The sequence below is a fragment of the Oryzias latipes genome, chromosome 6, assembly GCF_053564925.1.
Source record: "Oryzias latipes strain Hd-rR chromosome 6, Olatipes_Hd-rR_3.1".
Taxonomy (NCBI): domain Eukaryota; kingdom Metazoa; phylum Chordata; class Actinopteri; order Beloniformes; family Adrianichthyidae; genus Oryzias; species Oryzias latipes.
This window is the reverse complement of record NC_136242.1, coordinates 6,097,046-6,117,329: the sequence shown is the minus strand read 5'-3', so window position 1 is coordinate 6,117,329 and position 20,284 is coordinate 6,097,046. Positions and strand designations below refer to the sequence as shown.

General features: G+C 44.2%; 1 protein-coding gene across 2 annotated transcripts in view; it reads left to right on the top strand.

Moving 5' to 3' along the window:
* Positions 1-9,995: 9,995 nt before the first annotated feature.
* Positions 9,996-20,284, top strand: part of lrp5 (low density lipoprotein receptor-related protein 5) — a 55,876-nt gene continuing 45,587 nt past the window's right edge. The window contains exon 1 of one of the 2 annotated variants that reach the window (XM_078948322.1): positions 9,996-10,083. Coding sequence is in view for 1 of the 2 variants with exons in the window: in XM_023955524.2 (XP_023811292.1) it covers positions 14,075-14,135 (61 nt within the window). In the remaining variant the exon portion in view is untranslated. Of the gene's footprint in view, positions 10,084-13,791; positions 14,136-20,284 lie in introns of those variants that run through there. The other variant, XM_023955524.2, reaches the window with a different exon arrangement.

Sequence of the window (20,284 nt, the reverse complement as noted above, 5' to 3'; positions counted from 1 at the left end):
AACAGAAATAAAATATTGTTGTCTATTTAAATCAAACAAGTGGGGAGTGTTTAAATGTAGTAAATGTAAGTGTTTTTTTTTTGCAGTTTTACTTTACAGAAAATCTACAGTGTGATAATTCTGGCTGCAGCTTCCAGATGTTTTCAGGAGAATCAGTTCTCCTTTCTGCTTTTATCAGATTTGTCTTTTAAATTTGAGATCTGGAACTTTGTGGTTGCCGAGACTCACAATTGGAGCAAAAAACAGTTTCTGTGCAAACAAAAAAAGAAACTGCAAATAAAAAGAAACACCGCTGGGAATAAAAAGTTGTCTGCATGACCAGTTGGTTTTTGAGAGGAAAAGAAAGGCCCTGAAGAACAAAGCCCACCAGCAGGCGAAGGACCCCGATGTCCTGAACCCCACAGCATCAACCAAGACATACAGACTCCTGCTCGCAAGTGAAGCAGTTCCGAAGCGTCGCTCAGTGGGACGTCATCGGATCGAATACGGTCAGGATTTGTGTGGAGAATAATTTAATGCCATCAAAACTCTCCCCTTCCCCTAAATAAAAGCACACAGAGAGCAAGACAGTTGACAGTCGCTCACCTTAGTATTTTCAAGTACTCCACCAAGTGCAGAACTCTTCAGACCAAGTGTAGGACGGTGGAGTATTTGTGAAAACCGGCAGCTAGGATTTAGGGATGTAGCCCGCCACTCTTAACCCTTGTGCTATCTTAGATGACCCCACCCTTCCATTGACGTGTTCTCCCTACCATGACAAAGGTAATCCATGGACACCAGTGAAGGTCACAAATCATTGAAGAAAAAAGGTTCAGAGCACTGTCTAGTGGGTCTAGATGACCCAACTCCCAATGTTAAAGTGCCTAGGATAGCACAAGGGCTACATGAATGAAGATTAAAGAGTGTTGTCAAAGTTAACAGGGTTGATTTTCCTGGATGTGATTATGTTGCTTCAAAGTGTGCGTCCTATACTGTCTCTGTTGTGGGTTGGTGCAGGACCCAAATGCAGAGACTGGAGGCAGGGTGTTCCAAAAAACAAGGCATTTTTAAAATAACAAGAGGCGCTGCCAAGCAGGGAAACCAGAAAACCAACTGATAGACAAGACACATGTTCAAACAGGACTGGCGAGACACAGGGGCAAATGATCAGGGGAGACCAGGGAATTCAAACTCAAACGAAGACAGGCAGGAAGAAACCTTCAAAACAAGACGGTAAGTTGAATTCAAGGAAAGCAGAACCCAAACCACAACAGTCGTAATGTGAAAGTCACACATTTCATGGCGTCTCAAAGTCACAACTGCAAACTCCACAGTCTGACATCACGTGCATTCTCATTGGGGTTTTTCCACACTGTTGTCTTTGTTTGTTTACCTTCTGAACCACTAAAACAGGCATTTTAACAGAATCCAATGTCAAACCACTTTCCATAGGTAACATTATTATGTAGTCTTAACAAATTACCTGTGCCTAACATGAATACTTAAGAACACAGGCAATGGAAGAACATTTCTACTAAAAGTTTAAGTCAGCAACAAAATACTCTACCAGGTTTTAAGGTTAAAATCCCAATGATATTTGAATACAGAATGTACTTAAGTTTGGAATGTGATCCTGAAAAAAAGGTTTCTCAAACTTTCTGAAGTCTGAACCTGATACAGAGGACAGGGCTTGACATCCACATTATGTCAGGTTACAGAGATCCCAACTGCAAACTGTGGGAGAACCCACGGTGGCATCTACTGACGGCGAGTGACGCAAACATTAACCCCAATGATAGATTCTAGAAAACGCTGAGGACCTCTCTCAGGGGGTTTGCACACGACCCCTGGACATGAAGATAGAATGTACAATAAATACCATCAGTGCCATTTGTCAACACTTCTCTGTTTCTTCAGCGTGTGGAACAAAAACAGTCGTTCTCACCACATGTGCGGTAACAAGTTTCACTGTGGGCCAAGTGTGAGTCTCGTTAAAAGCTTCTACATGCTAGCTGCTTCAGAAAAGAGCTCTCCTGCTTGCTGCCTCAGGCACAAGAGTCTCACCTGTTCCTGATTAGCTGTGGACAAACACCAAGGCATGTTCTATTACTTCTAAGCCCTGGACTTGGACAGACTGAAGAATGCAGACCAACACTGAGAGCGTTTTTGATATTTGTGGAGAACAAAGCATGGATCAAAGCACAGTTGGCAGCTGTGTTGATTGCAGAGGGAAAAGGTGAAGTGCTGCAGAATTCCAGGAACTGCTGGGAGCCCAGAGAGGCGAGAAACAGCTCCGGCTCTTCAGGGGAAGAGAAAAGCACCAGCTACTCGACATCTTTCAGGCTTCCACAGTGAATGTCTGATTCAGCACATCTCACTGTTATGGCCATTTTACCCCAAAACAAAGACTGATGTTCTCCTTTCCAGCACAGACACAGAAACCAGGTTACAGGTAAACACACCTGACGATGACAGGAAGAGGGACACCAGAACCAAAGCGCCTTTACTCCTACAGCTCCTGGAGGCGTCATCAAAGACAGAGCTACGGACCCCCATCTTTAAGCTAGAGCTGTGGTCTCCGACCTGTTTTGTATCCCCCAATCCACCCTTTTTTTTTGGGGGGGGGGTTAATATTTTTTTATTGTTATATTAAGAAAAACAAACAGCAACAGAAGAAAAAACAAAAACAGAAGCGTAATTTCCAGCACAACAAAATCACAGCACGGAGACAAACACATCAGCTAGTTACATACATCTAGTACATAGATTATGTCATGGGGAACCAGATAATCATTTGTTCAATCAGAGGACAAGGTTTGGACTGCCTTCATGAAGAATGTTGATTAGATCACCAGGAAGATGATCAAGCAGAGGCTTCCATAATTTATTAACAGCATCAGAGTTGCCCTTTAAGAGGGCACTGAGGCGCTCTATAGGAAGAACTTTGAATGCCTCTCTGTACCACTGTGTGACAGAAGGAGGTTGTCCCTGAATCCACTGCAGCTCTATGCATCGTCTTGCCAGGTGTAAAAGCTTCCGTAATAAAATCATCTCCTGACCCGATAGAGGTGGTCTCTCCACAGACACGCCAAGAAGAAACAACGCTGGGCTCAGGGGGATTGTTTTGTGAAAAATACAGCTGAGTTCTGTTACAATATTTTTCCAGAATCTAGTGATCAGATGACATTGCCAGATACAGTGATAGTAGGTTCCTAAACCACTTTTACATTTTATACAAAGAGGGGAACATTGAGGATTAAGTCTATGCAGAAGCTGTGGAGTCTATTGAAGTCTGTGCAGAATTCTATATTGATTTTCCCTGAGTCTGTTGCAGGTGAACACTGTCTTGGCAGATACAAAAGCTTTAGACCATGTTTTACTACTGAGCTCCACTCCCAAATCCCGCCTCCGCAGAATCCTGGTCCCCCCAGTCGAAAGGGGATTTAGCAGCATTAGTTGTTCGTAAAAAAGTGAAATAAATTTCCTTTTGGTTGTGGCATCGTCATTAAATTTAAGAAGGACGTTTTCAAGGGAATTTAATATAGGTTGATCTGCTGGAAAGGTGAGAGGTGATTTTACAAAACGAAAAAGTGTTTCTGTGGGACATTATATTTACTTTGAATTTGTCTAAATAAAATCCCCTTTTTCAAAAATGTTACTTACAAATCAAAACCCTTGGTGTACCATTGGTCATACATACTAAAGCCCATTCCTGGTGGGAAAGCTTTATTTTTAATTACAGGTTGCATTGCACTACAAAACTTTCTTCGGCCACAGAAAGTCACAATGTCATGCCACATGTTAATTGTAGTGAGCATAACACTATTGTTTTTAACCCTTCTGCTATCCTAGGCACTTTAACGTTGGGAGTTGGGTCATCTAGACCCACTAGACAGTGCTCTGAACCTTTTTTCTTCAATGATTTGTGATCTTCACTGGTGTCCGTGGATTACATGAAATCTTTCCACCATTATCCACCTTTGTCATGGTAGGGAGAACACCTCAATGCAAGGGTGGGGTCATCTAAGATAGCACAAGGGTTAACCTCATCTGGGAGTCCAACTACATCCTTGAATAAGAGACTGAGAGGTGACAACGGGTCACTGCACCAACTGTCCACCGGTAACTCACCCTGATGTAAAAAAAGAGTGCAACTACCCCGACACTATTCGCGCATGACAAGCCCAGTAATAAAATAAAAAATGAGGAAGAGCCTGACCCCTCCTGTTGTAGAGTCCTAATTTTAAATCTATATTTCTTCCCATGCCAGATAAACTTAGACAAACATTTCTCCACTTCTGAGAATGTTTTCCTATTAATTTCTAAGAGGTAACATTTGCATAGGATACAGTACCCTAGGAAGGATATTCATTTTTATCAAACTTATTCTATCTAGCCATGACAATGGGAGGTCAAACCACCTAGTAACCCTTGTGCTATCGTAGGCACTTTAACGTTGGGAGTTGGGTCATCTAGACCCACTAGACAGTGCGCTGAACCTTTTTTCTTCAATGATTTGTGATCTTCACTGGTGTCCATGGATTACATGAAATCTTTCCACCTTTATCCACCTTTGTCATGGTAGGGAGAACACGTCAATGGAAGGGTGGGGTCATCTAAGATAGCACAAGGGTTACGGGCCCTTTTCACCGAAGCCACGACTGGACCTCAGCAGTTTTTGCAGTGACTCTGATACCCAAATAGGTAAAGCCAGCGCTTGATCACCTAAATGGAAAATCCACAGGAGGAACCCACTGTTTTCGATCCCCCAAGGGCAATGCTTCACATTTATCAAAGTTAATTTTATACCCGGAGAGCTGACCAAATTTGCCAATAATTGATGTTAACACTGGGATAGATGCCTATGGGTTGGTAATAAATAATATTACGTCATCGGCATATAGAGAGATTTTGTCATCCACCAATTTTTAAACCCGCCTAATCGCTTTTGGGTTCACGGGGATGCTGGAGCCTATCCAAGCCACTGTCAGGTGAACATGGGATAGACGGCTGGTCAGTCCATTGCAAAACAATTAATGACAGATTTTCATTGTTTGTTTTTTTTTGGTAAAATCTTGACTCACTGTGTAATCTTGAAGGGGAAAAAAGAGCATTTTCTGTGCAAGTTTTTTAACAGCCGTTATCAGAAAATTCATTTTCATCTCTTTCACATGTTTTTGCTAATTAGCAACTGAATCTCTGTTGAATATCTGCATTCAATTGAAACTTTCTTAACCTGAAACGTAATAAAGATTTTTCCTTATTCGTTCAAGTAGAAGCTAACCACTTCAGCCTCATTTGACTTTAAAGTGTGGCAGCAAAATTCAATTGAACGTATTGATAAAAATGTCACAAAAGCAGGTATTTTCTAAATATAATAATGAATATTACTTCCCAGTGTTTGCAACTTTATTACCAGTATCCTTGTAACATTAGAGAACAGGTCATGCCGTACTTTAGGCCACTTTTCCTGGCGATTTATGATACTTTTAGCTCCACGCCTGTCTAAAAATGTGTACATAACCTTGACGCCCCAGTCGCGTGTGGGAGGAGCTACCACCAAATCTTGTCAGCTATATGGAGCGGTGTCTGTGTGTATCTCATGACAATGCATAGAAAACACGGACGACGCTTAGAGTGGTGATGTACACTGAAAGTTGTGGCTTAACTTAATAAAATAAACTTGAAATTACTTTTATTGTTTTATTGAAGCCTCTACTGTGTGATCATTTGTTTTGATCAACAAACGTTACAGATAATTATCCATGTAACCCTGTTACCATAACCTTTGCTTTTAGCAAAACATTGATGCTATTATTGATGAATATAAAGAAGAAAATAAGAAAAGTGAAAAGTTTAATTTTCATGAATTTTGAACCACAAAAAAGAACTACCAAGGTGAATTCTATAGACTATAACAGACAGTGCTGTGGAGGATGCTCCGGCATGCACACACAGTCACAAGAACAGACGGCTGGATCCAAACGCAGCAGGTTTATCAGTTCAGCTAAAAGTCCACAAAGCTAAATCAGGGTCAATAGCAGGCAAGAGATCATCAGAGGAGAGACGGGGCAGTCAGGATCCAGGGAGGGTCGGGGCAGGCAGCAAGCAGGCAGCAAGCAAACAGAGTCAGAAACAGGGTCAGGAGACAGAAGATCAGCTCCAAATATAACACCCAGTAATGAAGGCAGAGTGGCACAAACAATACTTCACACTGAGCTTCACTCAGTCTGCTGTGACTGATGAATGAATGAGAATCAGGTGTGCAGCATCCAGGAAGTGTGGTTAGAACTCTGGAGATGGTTCCTGATGGGGGAGACAGAGCTCTGACTTCTGACAAACACTGGTCAAACCTTAACCTGTAAATTAAGTCTATTCTTCTCTCCTTCTGGACAAAAATCTCCATGACTTTAACGTGAAGAGTGCTCCATATCTTCTTCTAGTTATAATAGCCTCAATAAAGATGTGCTGTTCAGTATTTGTCATATATTAATTATTACTTCATGTTTTAAATAAAGGTTCACCTTTGAATCATTTTTAACGAGATTAAATCAGCCATATTTGCAGTCAGTCAAAGCAAAATATAAAATATTGGCTCTCATTAAATAACCTTTTTTAGTAACACGAGGAACAAACGCGAGCTCACGACCGCCCTCTCTGTTGAGACAGCGCTACTGCTTACCTCACCGACTGTCTTCAGTGAGGTTTTTTTATGTCACATTGTAACACAAAGTAAATGAGACCAATATGAAATACGTGAAATTAAACATGGAAAGGGATGACATGCAATAAAATTTTGCACAATTAACATTTTTTAAAGAAAGCATTAGTTTAGGTATTTATGTATTTGCGGTTGCTTTGCCAAGTTTTGGAGTTGCTATAGCAACCCCTAGCTGCCCCCTGGAGCCACCCCTGCTTTAGGGGCAAAGGCTCTTCTTCACTGGTTCTTCTCTGTTTTAAGTCTATTCTAATGTTCATTTCTCTCTACAACCCAAAAGCAGTATTTTGATCCATTTATGCATTTTTAAGTCTTCCTCTATGAACCTGCTCTCTGAGCACCAGCTTCAGCCAATCCACGAAAACGACCGACTTCTCCCATTGTGACATAGACCAGTGAGAACCGCCCCTACCAGGAAGAGTCTGCACTTCCAGCTCCGCCCCCCCAGGCTAACAGACACACCCACTCTCTCCACGGAGATAGCTGTGATCCGCTAAACACTTTCCTTTTATATAAACTGTATGAAAATCCATCTTTGTAAAAGTTTGGATCTTGTTTGTTCTTGTGGGAGAAACACAGACCCGCTGCTGAGTAGGATGACGTCATGAAATGGGCGACGCCCACAAGGAGCGGAAGGCGGAGCCTCAGAGATCAAGTCATGTTACTTCCAGGTTGGAAAAGAACTCAGGGAAATAATAAACATTTAATTTAAATGCGTGTTCCTTTGTGAGCCAAAGGTAATATATTAATCACATACATAGATTTTGTTTACTATAAATGGCTTAAGTAAAGCATGATATAGGCCCTTTAAAAAAACATCTTTTTAGTGAACTTGCAGAGCTTGGAAGTACCATTATAGTGGTAATTTCTTAGGCTGTCACCTGCAGGTTAAAGCTAGTGGCTTTACTCATCTCAGAATCCTGAGATTAGCAGGTCCACATGGTGAATGTCTGCACCGCCGTCAGGCTGCTAAACTGGCCCCACTGTCACCAGTGGTGTTTGATTTATAAATAAACAGTTTTAGGCAAAAATCTGAAAACTAGGACAAAGTTTCTCCAGAGCGGCAGCCTTTGCTCATTTGCTATCATCTCTTTGTTTACAGTCTCTCCTGCTAGCTGACAGCCTCTCACAACCACAAGGTAACAATAACGGTGCAACAAAATGGCAGCAATATCGTAGCTATCCAGCTGTACAGTTCTGATGCAGATTCCAGCCCAGACCAGGAAAACAAAGACGTTCATGGATCTATTGGTCTGCATCAGAATGGAGCCGAGCAGGAAGCTTGTGGCTTGCAGATTGGAGTTTGTACGTTCAAGCTTTCTCCAGCTGCATTTTTCTGTCTGCTCCTGATTCACAACAATTTGAATAAGGAGATTCTCAGAAATGCCGTCTTGGTCTTCATTTTCTTTATGTACCGGTATGTCCTCCATCATCAGAAAAATGCCACAAGAACAAGTTAAAAACACATTTTTCATTGCTGTGGGTCTTTCAATAATTTATCCTGAGCAAAGCAGTTCTACCCTTCAAAGTAGTTGAAACTAACTTTAGATCCATCAGCAGACAGAAACACGGATTTACAGCTAAGCTAAGCTAACTGCTAGCAGCTACCTTGTCTGTGGATCATCTGAAGGTATACAAGTTTGGTCCTTTGGGAGACGTTTCCAAAAGATTTCTTGAACCTGGACTAAACTGAGTTTTTAGTCCAAGTTCACACTTTTGTGTTGAGCCCATGTTCCTGATGCTTCCAGAGTTGCTATGGTAACGTGATGGAAGAGGTGGAGTCAAGGGGTTTCATCAGTCTGGAAGATAAAACCAGTAAGGTTTTATGTTTGTAGGGGTTTGCATGTTTTGAGAGCGTGAGATAAGTGAAACTGTGAGCTCTATGAACGACGCCAGCGTTGAAACAATCCTACCTGGGCCATGTTGTGAAATGACCGCCTGCCTTTGCTCCACCGCTGGGTGGGGGGATTTGTGGGAAAACATGTGCTTTGAGTTTGTTAAGCCTTTAAAGTGGAGTCCAGTTGGAACAAAGAAGTGATGCATTCAGGAAGAAGAGAAGCGAGGGTTGGCTTCGCTGCAGGTGTGTGAGAAAGCGGAGATCTGGGACATCTCAACTCACATTTGAGCTGAAATGTAGCCTCCAATGTCAATTCCATGAAGTTCCTCCAACTACCTACACTCAACCTCTGTTTTCATTATGCAGAGTTCAGAAAAAGTGTCTAAAAATATGGGTGTACTGCTATAAAAGAATTTAAAGAAATCTGCTGGTATGTGTTGCAGATGTGCTGTCGAGCAGCAGTCCAGGGATCAGGATCACAATTTCCCAGAAACACACATGCACCCCTAAAGTGCCTTAAATATATTTACAACTTATCCCAAGAAAACATGGATGATGAAACATTTAACTCCACTGCTAACAAGCAGAGATTGTCAGTGATGTTTTATGAAACAACAGGAAATAGAGAAAAAAGGGAGAATAAAGAGTGAATTCAACACCAAGCCAACAACAGTGTCCTTTTATGACTCAAAAACACTTTTAAAGGTGAACTCCACTGATAGAAAGCACATTAAGTGGAAGACACGCTCTAAAAATTCAGACTCATTCACAGGACTGAGGGCAGCTCATCAACTCTGTATCTTTAAAATAACCTGCTGACTTAGTTCATAATCATTTTTGATCAGAATAATGGAGTGAGTAACTGAGTTCTGGTGACACTATTATGCCCCATAAACACTTTGCAGTATTTTTGGTTGATGGTTTTTCTGAAGTCGTACAATGTTCATTCATGTGAGGGATCGAGCGGCCATAGAGGACAACAGAAGTTTGTCAAAAAAATGAGTTTTAATTTGTCTCAAAACATGTAAAAGGATGAACAAACTGGGCCCTTAAAAGAGGTCAACAGAAACATAATTAACTCAGGCAACAAACTTAACTTTAACTCAAGCAACTGACCAGACCAAGAAACAAACAAACTGACCTAACCAAAGACACAACAGGGAACATTTAATATATATAGTGGCTGATCAGACCACCTGAGAAACAACTAACATTTAACAAAGACTGCACAGAGATTTAACACAGACTATAAAGACAAGACTAAATACAAAACTTGGTCTCTTAGTGGAAAAGAAAAAACATCAAAAGTAGAACAAAATGAATAATGACCAACAGAAGCAAAACAAATAAACATTAAATAAGTCCATTGGTTTCTCCCCTTGGAGGCTTCTGTAGATGGCACCTGCCCAATTGCCTGACTGGGGTATTTAAAGGCTCTGAAGACTTGACTTCCTCTTTTGCCAGGCCTCACAGCACAGCTGCAGGAGCAGAACCTCAGCCAGACCCGTGTGGACCAGTAGCACCCTCAGCACTGGCAACTCAAAAACAGGTGACATTAATTAAACAAACCCAAAATGAGTAAACTAAACAAATGTACATGTATTTGCCATAAATAAATACTGAAAACAGAATAAATGTATATTTTAAGTCAAAGAAATGTGTGTGTTTAAGAATGAAGAATCGGAAATAATAAAATTAAAAGTGTGCAATACTGGGGGGAGGTTACTGCCATTTTGTTTGCGGGTGTGGCAGGGTATGCACATCACAATTCACTATGTCTCTTGTCAGTGACAGTTAGATCCAACATTCCCTGCAGCTGATTTAAAAAGTCAAAGACTGAAAAAGTCTGTTTCGATGCAACAAAATACAATTAAGATAAGTAAACTATTGCACTCTCCCACTTTTGCTGTATTTCCTGTAAAAGTAATTTTTGCCACCTCAGTGGCCTTGTGGATGAGTGTGCGCCCCGAAACTGGAAGGTTGAGTTCAAAAACCATGGCTGAGGCGTACCAGAAACTCTAAAAATGGGACTCAAAGCCACCCTGATGGAAACTCAGCATTAAGGGGTTGGATTTGGGGACTTAAACCAGCTGTGTGCAGCCCATCACTCCCCCAGGGGATGGGTCGAATGCGAAGAATAAATGTCACTCACCTAGGTGCGTGACAACTAAAGGGACTTATTGCTCGCAAGGTTCAAGGTTTATTACCGTTAACACAAACAGTACATCGGAATTTTTCTTTGGCATCGCTCAGGTCAGGGTGAATGTAGAGCAATACAAAATTTAAGAAGAGAATAAAAAGTGCAAAGTATAAAATATAACTATAACCAAATATGAATATTTCAGCATCCCAACCTTTTCAGAAGGTTTGTAGCCTTAGCTTCCCAGTTTGGCTTTGTAACTAGGAGACTTCAGATTTTGTGTGTGACAGACAGATAAAAAGCAGATGAGGAGTTTGTTTATTTAGGATGAGTGGCATGTGAGTTATTGGGGCCAGGGTGGTTGTAGTTCAGCTTTTATTTTGGTTATTTTAGCTACTTCCTGTTGGTCACATGTCCTCTCGTTTCAGATGTCTTGACTCCTCCTTTCCTGTGTAATTTCTCCCTCATTGTCATCACCTGCCCTCCCTGTTGTGTGCACCTGGGTGTAATTGTCTAATCAACCCTCCTGTTTAGAGTCTGCGTCTCCCCTGCATTTGTTGCCAGATTGTTTTGTGCCGTTATGAGAGCTACAAGTCCTCTTACTTATGGTTCTGTTTTTTTCTGATAAATGGGAACCTCTTTGGGGATTTTCCTGCGTATTGTGTCCACGCTGAACTTGACATGACATCAGCTTGTTATGGGTGATACTGACTACAATTGTACTTTTCCATGAGTCTGAACACTGAGCTGCAGAAAAATCCACAGCAAAGTAGTCTTGCTGAGGAAAAACATTTTTTAGAGAGGACGTGATTCACACCGTGGTGCACAGGTAGAGCAGGCGACCTGATCAGAATATAGCAGGTTCAGTTCTCGCACTGTGTGATGTAATCAGTAGGCACCAGTGTGTAGTAGAGGAGCTCTCATGAAAGTATGAATGGGACAGGGCATGGTGCTTTGCGCCTTCTAAGATAATAAAGTGCTATAGAAGTATCCGCCATTAACCATGTACTCACCATAGTCACGGATATAGTGAAAAACTCAGTGGATGTTGTAAACAATGTTTGTTTCACTTCACAGGTTTTTTGGATGGGGAGGCCATTGTATTGTGTTGATAGACACACCTCATTGTGTGTTTTCCACATAATAGTCTCACTGTTTACAGTGTTTTACTTATTGGGGACAAAATTGTAACAGAAAAGGCCTTTCACTGTGGCATCAAAGTCAACATGCTGTGGGGATAAAAAAAGCTGATTTAGCCAATCAGTCAGTGCTTGGGGAGTCTCAGAGTGTCATCAGCAGACTGGCATCATACTCAGAACTACTGGAGAGTTTGGGACACATCCAGGAGTGGAGCCCCGCCAGTGACAGACCATGACTAGAACCTAAGGACCTCTGACCTCAGACATGGATCTGCAGACGCCACACAGCTGCAGATGTTTACCGACTCCACCGCTTTCACCTTAATGCAGGTGACTCCAAGTCACCGCCATGAACGTTTACAGTGGACACAAGACCATGTGACCTGGACAATGCAGCAGTGGTCGACCATCCTGTTCACTGATGAGTGTCAGGTCACCGTGCACACAACTGATGGTTGTCAGTGTTGGTGCAGACTCCGCCTCAGTCACAATCATCTGTTTATGTATACGTCACACACAACCACGTGATGAAGACTCTGACGTCCATTGAAACATGTCAGGCATGTTAAAACACAACCGTGTCTGATAACAGAAGAACCAAGAAGTAGGTTGGTCGTCTGTGTTGCTGGAGAAGACGAGGTGAGCGATACGCCGAGGTCATCATGGTCCCCATGGTTGGCTTTGGAGGAGGACGAGCAACAGTCTGGACAGACATCACCAGTATTTGGGCCTATCTTTATAATTGCCTTAGTTTTGTGGTAATAAATATGAAATCAATTAAAATGATAGTTTTTCTCATTCATTATTAGTAGTATCAAATGGAAATTTGAAGTATTTCATTAAAATTCAGACCAAATAGAAAAAGCACTCGTGTTAAAAACAAAAGTCCCAACTTGTTATCAGTGTATTTCACATGTGAGAGATAAAACATGCCTCAATGACTCAGAGGAAGGCGCTCCAGAGTTTCACTGAAACAGCCATGTTATGTTTTTTCCTTCACTTCCTGTCCTGTCTCTTTTTTTTACCTCAGTTCTTCCTGTTTTACCCTTCTGAACAGATTTAGTTCTACTTCCACTATTACAGGCTCTGCTTTTCCCTGTGTGTTTCTTCTCCAATTCAAATAGCTGTCTTCCTGCTGCACTCCCAGATTGTCTGACTGCATTACATCAACTCTTCAGCTCTGAATATTTCTACCTGATGTCATGATGCTGAATCTGATTTGACTCTTGGTTTCTCCCTGTCTGCTTCTGGACCTGGAGACTAAATTTCTGTCCACAGGAGCTGCCTCTGCTGCTGCCTCTGGATACTGCTTTCTGGACCTTGGGACTTGCCTATTTTGATAACTGGACATGATTTTTCTTTAACTGTGCGTGCACCAGACACCCCTCCTTGCTACACTATCCCCACCTTCCCTCTTTGGATCCTGCAGATTTCTCCCCCCAATCTCCTCCTTAGTGTAAACTCATCTTTTAGTGTGCACAACCTGTCTGCCACCAACCTGATTCTCCTGTCTTCCACATTGTAGACCATTCATGCCACTTGGAGCCTGTCAACACTTCCTGCACCAGTTATTTCTCTATTCTAGAGTAGATTCCGACTTAATTTCATTCAGAGTGCTGTGTTTTTTTTTTGTTTTTTTACAAAACTGCAGTACTCTCCATCCTTGTGTATGGTTCATGAAATGGCCTCTAAAAAGAATTTGGCAGCATTGTATTCATGATTCTTTTGATTTTATGTTTTAATTTTTTAATTACCGATACGAAGCCCATGATCGAGACGACTGTTGTTCTGAATTTGGGCCATATAAATAAATTGAATTGAATTGCAAAATGAGTCAATGCTTTTATTTTGAAGGGATGACGTCTTAATTTTGATTTTCTTTAAATCCTTTTTAAATCTATGGTTTTCTGGTCAGTGTACTCTGAAACCGAACGATGTTTCTGAGACTGAAGACGTTCAGAGGTTACAGAGCAGCTCCGCGAGGACAAACCGAACCAGATCTTCATGAAGTTCCCCTCGAACTTTGTCCCCACCTCTCCCTGAGACGTCGAGGCTCCGCCCACACCCAACTGCCCTTTCTCTCCGTGCGCGAGCCCGACAGTCCAAAGTGGAAAGTAGCGCGAGCGTAAAACGAAGACGAAGAAAAGTCCCTTTACAGCCCCGGTCACGCGCGCGCACATGTACGCGCTCAGCGGCGGGTCAGAGAAGACTCCCGGGATCGAACATCCGAACATGGAGCGGGAGTCCCGGCTGTGACGGGGATGGGAGGTCTGCTGGCGCCGCGGCTGCTGCTCTGGAGCTGCCTGCTGTCCGCGGGCTCGGGTACGTCGTCGGTCGACGCGTGAACGCGCGGCTCTCCGGTGAAAGTTTCGTGTCTCGGCTGTCGGAGCGCGGCTCCAAACTTTTGGGGGGTGTTCGCCACGGGGCGGGTCGTGCGTGAGATTCGGGCCAGACGATGATCACAAAGACCTGCGGGATTTGAAGGCAGCTGGCTGTTTCTGGGCCTTCATCCCGTCCTGCGCGGTGTCGGGTGTCACGCACGCAGGCTCTGCGCCGTAGAGCTGAACAGAGGGCAGTGTTTGGGTTCTGCCCCCCCCCCCCCCCCCCCCCAGGATGTGGGTCCACAGACCCCCCCCCCCCCCCCCCCCCCCCGTGTCCCGGTGGTGATGGTTCTGACTGCTTCCAGAGCTCCCCTCATTGTCCCCCCCCCCCCCCCCCCCCAGGTGCTCTGAAGGCGCCCTCTGACCCCGTGCGTTAGCGTGTGTTAGCGTGTCAGCGCGTGGTTCCACAGGTCCGTGGTGTCTACAGTCTCATCCTCGGGGCTGAGGCTTCTGGTTGTCCTCCTGAAACAGCAGAACTCCTCCTGAGGAACCCTCAGCTCCTGGTTCCTCTTCACTGTTGTGTTCCTGTTGTGCGTTTGCTCAGCCTGTCAGTTGTGTCTTCAGCCTGTCAGCTGCTTCATGGATGATCCACAGACTCAAACAAAGGGGGGCAGCCGAGGAGGACCGCTGTGCCTCAGAAGCCTCTGGCTTAGACGGGTCGGCGGTCTTTGTTCTGGGTGGCGGTGCTCAGAGCGGCAGTGTGATGGAGCAGCAGGTGGATGTTTCTGTGGAAACCTCCGTGTTTCCTCCACGGGCGGACGCCGCCTCGTCCTGTGCCGGGCGGGGATGGGCAGAACCCTGGAAGAGGGCGGCTGGCTTCGTCATTTCTGCTGCTCTGCAGGCTCGGCTTTGTTCATGAGGTGGTGGAGCGGCGGTGAAGCCGGGCTGCAGCTGGATGCTGCCTCTCCACCTCCATAGATGAAGACGGGCGTTTTCTGATCCTCTTCTCGCTGTTTCTGACATTTTTACTAAAATCTGCAGAACCGACGTTACTCAGCGAAGCCGCAGGAAAGCTTCAGGAAAAAGTCCCAAACCATTAGTTTCTGCATAATGTGGTCATCACACATTATGCAGTTATTACCTAAAGGTAATAACTCAAACAATTGAGTACAAGTATGATTATACTTCTGCCTTATTTGTAAAGCATTTATTGTCTTTTTGCAGTGAAAGTACGTCGTATTAGTCATTGAAATGTTTTTTCCCACAGTTCCTCAGGGGACACAGAGGTGTGTGCTGCATCCCTGCTGCATCCCAGAATGCTCACGTTCAAAAGGTCAAACAATAGAGCTGAGTTCAAGATGCATCTATTATGGATAGTTTTAGTGCATTACACCAGGCTTTTCTTCATTGTTTTTCATTAGCAAATGAGTCATTTTCTGAATTTCTGTTTTTGTCTGTGTTCCCTGGTATATGGGGGGGGGGGGGGTCCGTGGCAGAGGTCTCCCTCTTGTTTGTACATGAAGGCTCCCTGTTGGTCTGTGTGGAAGCATTCAGTGGGTCAGATGTGCTCACGCTGCACAGCAGAGTTCAGTCCAGTGTTCATGGAGTAACACGCCACTCCAGACGTCGTGGTGCATGACGCCCGTCTGACCACACAAGTCTGTTCTGTGTTTCCCTTCATGTTGTTTAGGGCTGACTCTGCTGCAGGTAGCAGCTCCCTCAGACCCCACAGTGGCGCATCACGCTGCAGCAGGGCTTACCGCCACCATGTCAGCTCAAGTTTGAATGTTCACATCCTATCTGAAGGCCATCATGATTCTATTTTATCTACGTTGTGCGTCTGCAGGACTCCTGCTTCTTCCTTAAGTTAGCTAAACTAGATAGAATGGAGGAGGAGCTTCTGTCATCTGGCTCCTCCCTGATGGAACCAACTCTGCTATGGTTCAGGAGGCAGACACCATCTGTCAGTTTCCCATCCATCCATCCATCCATCCATCCATCCATCCATCCATCCATCCATCCATCCATCCATCCATCCATCCATCCATCCATCCATCATTGACAATTCTAGTGAGCATGCACATAGTTTTTTTTGCAAAGACTTCTGGGAAATTTCCAGGGCACTGGATTTTAGAACTGTAGATTGGTACAGCTCTACAACATGGCGAACGCCCTTTGTACGTAAATGTGGCGAACTGAACGCATTCTTTACTTGAGGCATGGCACAGAGGAGAGTGATTGACAAGGTCTACAGCCAATCAGGACACAGAACAAAGTGCACTATTTAAAATAAAATGAAAAATCATGACCGTGAAAGGAGAATGGCGATGTAGCGAGGGAACTCTGGACAGTCAGAGGTCCGGACTGTCTGCTCCCTGGTTTAAGGGGGTGAGGTGTCTTAGAGAAAGGGATGCCAGCAGTGCTGCGTTCATGCATCTGCTTCCCCCCCTCTCACTGCTGCAGGACTTGTTCTGTTTGTTACTGATGCCTTACACAGGGACCACACCAAGACCCGACCACATCATCTGTTGTATGCAGACACTGACCGCTAATGACATCAACAATCTGGTCTAAAAATGTCACATGTGAAGAAGATCATTTTCAGCGTTTAAAGTAGTCTTAAGGATGGTGAAAACATAGAAATAAATTGGTGGCAACCGAACCAGATTCCCCACTCTGTCACAGGAAAGGGAAAGTTCAGGTTCATCAACATTTTTTATTGCAGAAGTGAACCAACAACCGAAAAGTCACTTTCTACTAATAAAGGAAACTATGTCTTTGCCACGGTTGCAGTATTGTAAACTGGAGAGTACGGATGGGTTGATAACTGGTGTTGTGATAGTCATGGAAAAGTTTGAAAGAAGGAGAAAAGTGGCTGCAGCAGAAGAGCAGTGATGTGGCAACAATGATGAGAAGGAATGCAAGAAAGAGATGGATATCTTTTCCTGTTTGCCTTTCTCTGGCGTGAAAAAGGAGGTTGGAGCTGGATGCATTACGCACAAGTCTGACGGGTGGGTAGTGGGCAAACGGGCGGGGAACAGTGGAGGGGAGAAAGAGGAAAAGGTTGGGAGGAGGGGGACTTTAGGGGGTGGATGTGGGGCTAGCAGAGACTCTCAGAGGAAGAAAGCCAAAGGCGGTCCACCATTTCAGTTTTCTGCTAACGGTTCAGGCCCCCAGACTTTCTATAAAAACCTGTTCCAGCCCATGGCTTGTACCCCAATGCATGCCGTGAAGAGTCAGATCAATGCTCCTCAGGCATTTCTAGCCTAGAATCAGCAAGGAGACAACCAGGAAATGTTTTCCGATGCTCAGCAGAAGCCTGAGGACTTGGTCTGGACCTGGATGGGTTGGAAATCCTCTGGCTTTCATGCTGGTGCATTTGCTCTTTTACTGTCAGGTGTGACAGACCTGTTTTGGACCAAACAAGTGAACTCTGGTGCGCTTCACTTCAGTGGGAACAGCACAAATACCAAAACAGCAAAGGAAAGTGTTGTCATGGGAACATGCAGGCATACGTTTAGGGCTGAAACGATTCCTCGGGTTACTCGAGTTACTCGATTACAAAAATTCCTCGAGGCAAAATCTCTGCCTTGAAGCCTCGTTAAATTCCTGACGCGCACTATACGCGCGGCGCAGGGATTTGATTGTGTCACACGGTCCGTTTATTCACACGGACCTTTTGAATTTAGTTGGCGCGATGGCGGAGAATAGATCTATAAATAAACTGCAGAAATTGTCTAAAGTGTGGGATCATTACACACTTAATAAAGAAGAGAACAAGGTGCAGTGTCTCTACTGCAAAATAGAGCTGGCATACCCGCGCGTGCCGCCGGCAGCGAGCGAGGGGCGGCGTCAGCCCCATCTATCTTTAGTCATGATGGTCAAACCTTTTGTTAACAGCAGTGCCCCAAATGAGCTGCTGTTCGTCACCAACCTGACGGCTGGTTTTCATATTTCTGTTGACGGAGTTTCTGGGATAAAGTCCTTCTGTTTCTTCCTAAAACGAAATGATCTCACTTTGCCACTAGTGAAGCATGACTCCAATGATAAGCATGTTTTTAGTGTTTTAACATGTTCCTGTAGCATTTTTCTCATGGCGGTGGACACGTAAAAAGACAACTCAAGGCCCGTTCACACCGGGACGAATTTCGCCGGCGATTTTCGCCGACGTTTAACGCCTCGTGACTAAACAAAGGGCACCAATGTGAGTGTGCACACCGAGGCGAAAAAACGCCGAGCGCCAAAGCTTCAAAAAAAAAAAAACGCCTCGGGTTCGTTTTTTTTTTTCGACGCGTCACGTCGAAATCTATTCGACCAATGAGAATTGCGCTTTTGCACACGTGTCTGGAGCTTCTGAAGTTACAGTAAAACACAACTTGGGGGCGCTCAAACACAAAACTGCCTTGCTGAGCACACATACCAGCGAAGAAGTTAGACGCCAAGTAGCGTCTACACTGCCGCGAAGAAATAATGACGGACATTCTAAAATATCCCTGAACCAAGTACCAGTTGGAGCTACTGATGCTTGAAATATTTATGTTTTCTTTGTTTGATTCTGACTAGCGCGTAAATACTTGCTCTCTTCTTCTGAGTGAAAAGCGACTTTAAGAATCGTAAAGTTGCGCAGCGCCACCTTGTGTACAGGAGTATTTCTGTTTACATTAAGCGCCATCTAATGTCAGGGAAGGAAATTGCATGTTCGCTCGGCTCATCGTCAGCGAAAATCGCCTGGGTGTGAACACAAAAAACGTGTTGAAAAACGCTGGCGAATAACGCCTGGCGAATATTCGTCCCGGTGTGTACGGGCCTTAAGATTAAACTATGTTTTTTGAGTATTTCTTTAATCAATTGTAGTCAATCATGAGAAGACCAAAAATGCAGTTTGAAAAAGCTTGTTGTTATATACAGACTCCCTGCTCTGCTCCATTCTGATCATCCACTGTCAGACCAACAGATCCATGACCGTCTGTGTTTTCCTGGTCTGAGCTGGAATCTGGATCAGAACCGGACGACTGCATAGACCTGATATTGATGGCTTATTTGCTCTGTTAATGCCAGGGTGGGGTTGTGAGGGGCTGTAAGCTAGCGGGGGGGGGGGGGGGGGGTGTAGACAAAAGGATGATGTGAAATAGAGGCGGGCTTACTCCACGCCAACAATCCCGCCAACAAAGGGGAATTTCTGATGAACTGTTGCTGCTAAGCAGAAACTATGTCCTATTTTTGCCTAAAAAAAGCATAATCAGAATTCTAAGACGTTCACGGTGGATCAAAAGATGATTGGAGTGGGACTTGAACCGTCTGCTGCCTGCAGTAGGTGCAGCAGGAAGGTGGAACACAGGTTCAGAAGAGCCTGTTAGTTCTGCAGAGGAGCTGGGAGCCAAAGCCAGAGCAGCTTTGCAGCTTCTGCTCTGGCTTTGGCTCCCTCGGTGGAGCTTCGCCAGCTGCTGTTGTTGAGACAGAAGGGATGAAAGTGCCGCCGCTGCTCTGATGACACCGCCTCAGCTGCAGGTTTCTGTCCTGCACTTCATCAGAGCACACCAGCTGACACACCACTTCTTCTTAAAGGAGCTGAATCCTTCTCAGATGGATTAGCTGCCAGGATGTGGCGTTGCAATATTCTGCACTTTTCTATCATGGAAAAATAAAGCAGTATTGTCTTGAACGATGCCGTGGCATCAACCTGCTATGTGTGTGAGGTCACATGTGGGAAAAGTGTTACCGTGCATTGTTGTTGCTTCAGTGGTTTTACTGTTTGTGTTGTGGAAAAAGGAAATGAAAGAATCAGAAATTGTACCATGGTTATTTTTAACAAATTCTTTTCTGTTTCTGACAAAACCAGTTTTTCTGTCAGCCTTCATGAGGTTTTACTGATGAATCTATTTAAGCAAAAGAAAAGGATGGATGTGTCTTGTCCAGCTCGTCCTCCATCTCCACCTCCACACCTTTATCCACCAACAGATTCCAATGTTTTTAGGATTTGTGCTTCTATTGGTTTACATTTTTTCCCCCATAATGCATTGCTTGAGTCCTCTGTCCGTCAGCCATCTTCTGTTTTGATGGTTGGTTGTGTGTTTTTATTCCCTCTGCTCGGATCAGAACAGAGCAAACTGCAGTAGCCTGGTTTCATCAGCAGGTGTTCAGCCTCCATTA